Raw genomic sequence first — 2,143 nt, 5'->3', positions numbered from 1 at the left:
CATATCCTAATGACAATGATGAATTAATAATAGCCAAAAGAGGATCTATGACTTCGGGAAGCAGCTCTTTTAGTAGTTTAGATGAATCGGGTCTAACATACAAGTTGTTGGTTTAGATGATTTAACAAGTTTATACAATTCTTCCTCTCCCACAGTAGAGAATGAGTGGAATTGTTCCTCAGGGGGTCTATAGTGCGCTATCTGATGCGATACTGTAGCTGACGGCTGCAGGGATACAATTTTATCTCTGATAGTATCGATCTTGGAAGTGAAGTAATTCATAAAGTCATTACTGCTATGCTCTTGGGAAATGCCAACACCTGTTGATGCTTGATTTTTCGTTAATTTAGTTACTGTATTGAATAAATACCGAGGGTTATGTTTGTTTTCTTCTAGAAGAGACGAAAAGTAATCAGATCTAGCAGTTTTAATGCTTTTCTGTAGGATAGGGTAATTTCCGCCAAGCTAAACGAAATACCTCTAATTTAGTTTTCCTCCAGCTGCGCTCCATTTTCCGGGCTGCTCTCTTTAGGGCGCGAGTGTGCTCATTATACCACGGTGTTGGACTCTTATCCTTAATCTTCCTTAAGCGTAAAGGAGCAACCGCATCTAAAGTGCTAGAAAAGAGAGTCCATAGTTCCTGTTACATCATCAAGTTGTTCTGAGCTATTGGATATGCTGAGGAACTGAGATAAGTCAGGAAGATTATTTATAAAGCAGTCTTTTGTGGTAGAGGTAATGGTTCTACCATATTTGTAACAAGAAGTTGGCTTTACAGCTTTAGCTATATGGAATATACAGGAGACTAGATAATGATCTGAGATATCATCGCTCTGCTGCAAAATTTCAACGCCACTGACATCAATTCCATGTGACAGTATTAAATCTAGAGTATGATTTCGACAATGAGTAGGTCCTGACACGTGTTGTTTAACACCAATTGAGTTTAGAATGTCTATAAATGCTGATCCCAACGAATCTCTTTCATTATCAACATGGATATTAAAATCACCAACGATTAGGACTTTATCTGCAGTCAGCACTAACTCCGATAGAAGATCAGAAAATTCTTTAATAAAGTCTGTATGGTGCCCTGGTGGCCTGTATACAGTAGCCAGTACAAACATCACAGGGATTTATCATTAACACTTGTTTCTTTGGATAACGTTATATGAAGCACCATTACTTGAACGAATTATACTTGAAACCCAACCTCTGAGAGATACTGAAAATATTTCTATAAATTGTAGCAACACCTCCCCCTTTACCTTTTGGACGCGGTTCATGTTTGTAACAGTAATCTTGTGGTGTAGACTCGTTTAAAGTAATGTAATCATCTTGTTTTAGCCAGGTTTCTGTCAGACAAAGCACATCTAGTTTATGGTCAGTGAACATATCATTTACAAAAAGTGCTTTTGAAGAAAGGGATCTAATATTTAATAAGCCAAGCTTTATCATGTGTTTATCTGTATTATATCGTTTTTATTTGTTGAACATCAATTAAATTGTTACTATTACTTTGGTTTGGATGTTTTCTGTATTTTCTAGTTCGGGAACAGACACAGTCTCTATAGAGTGATATCTAGGTGAAAAAGTTTCTATGTGCTGAGAGTTAACTGACTTTGGTGACATGAGGCGGCTAGCAGGCGATCGGTTTAGCCAGTCTGTCTGCTTCCTGACCTGGGCTCCAGTTAGTCAAGTACAAACTCTAAGACTATGTGCCATATTTCTAGAGAGAAGAGCGGCACCACCCCAGGAGGGATGAACACCATCTCTTTTCAACAGGTCAGGTCTGCCCCAAAAATTCTTCCAATTGTCTATAAAGCCTATGTTATTTTGCGGGCACCACTTAGACATCCAGCCATTAAGTGACGACAGTCTGCTATGAATCTCATCACCCGGTAAGCAGGGAGCGGACCAGAGCATATTACAGTGTCTGACATCGTACTTGCAAGTTCACACACCTCTTTAACATTATTTTTGGTGATCTCCGACTGGCGAAGTCGAACATCATTAGCGCCGACGTGGATAACAATCTTACTGAATTTACGTTTAGCATTAGTCAACACTTTTAAATTTGCCAAGATGTCAGGCGCTCTGGCTCCTGGTAAACAATGGACTATGGTGGCTGGTGTCTCTATTT

At 39.1% G+C, this 2,143-nt stretch overlaps 1 protein-coding gene across 1 annotated transcript; it reads right to left on the bottom strand.

Annotated features, from left to right (window-relative positions):
* Positions 1-526: 526 nt before the first annotated feature.
* LOC131537252 (uncharacterized) lies at positions 527-1,437 on the bottom strand (the record flags this gene model as incomplete). Its single annotated transcript, XM_058770574.1, is given in 2 exon segments — positions 527-1,155; positions 1,187-1,437. Coding segments are annotated over 2 exon segments (789 nt in total), but the record flags the coding sequence as incomplete, so codon positions are not given.
* Between the last annotated feature and the right edge of the window lie 706 nt (positions 1,438-2,143).

Source organism: Onychostoma macrolepis, chromosome 03 (assembly GCF_012432095.1).
Source record: "Onychostoma macrolepis isolate SWU-2019 chromosome 03, ASM1243209v1, whole genome shotgun sequence".
Classification (NCBI taxonomy): Eukaryota; Metazoa; Chordata; class Actinopteri; order Cypriniformes; family Cyprinidae; genus Onychostoma; species Onychostoma macrolepis.
This window is presented reverse-complemented; position numbering and strand designations above follow the sequence as displayed.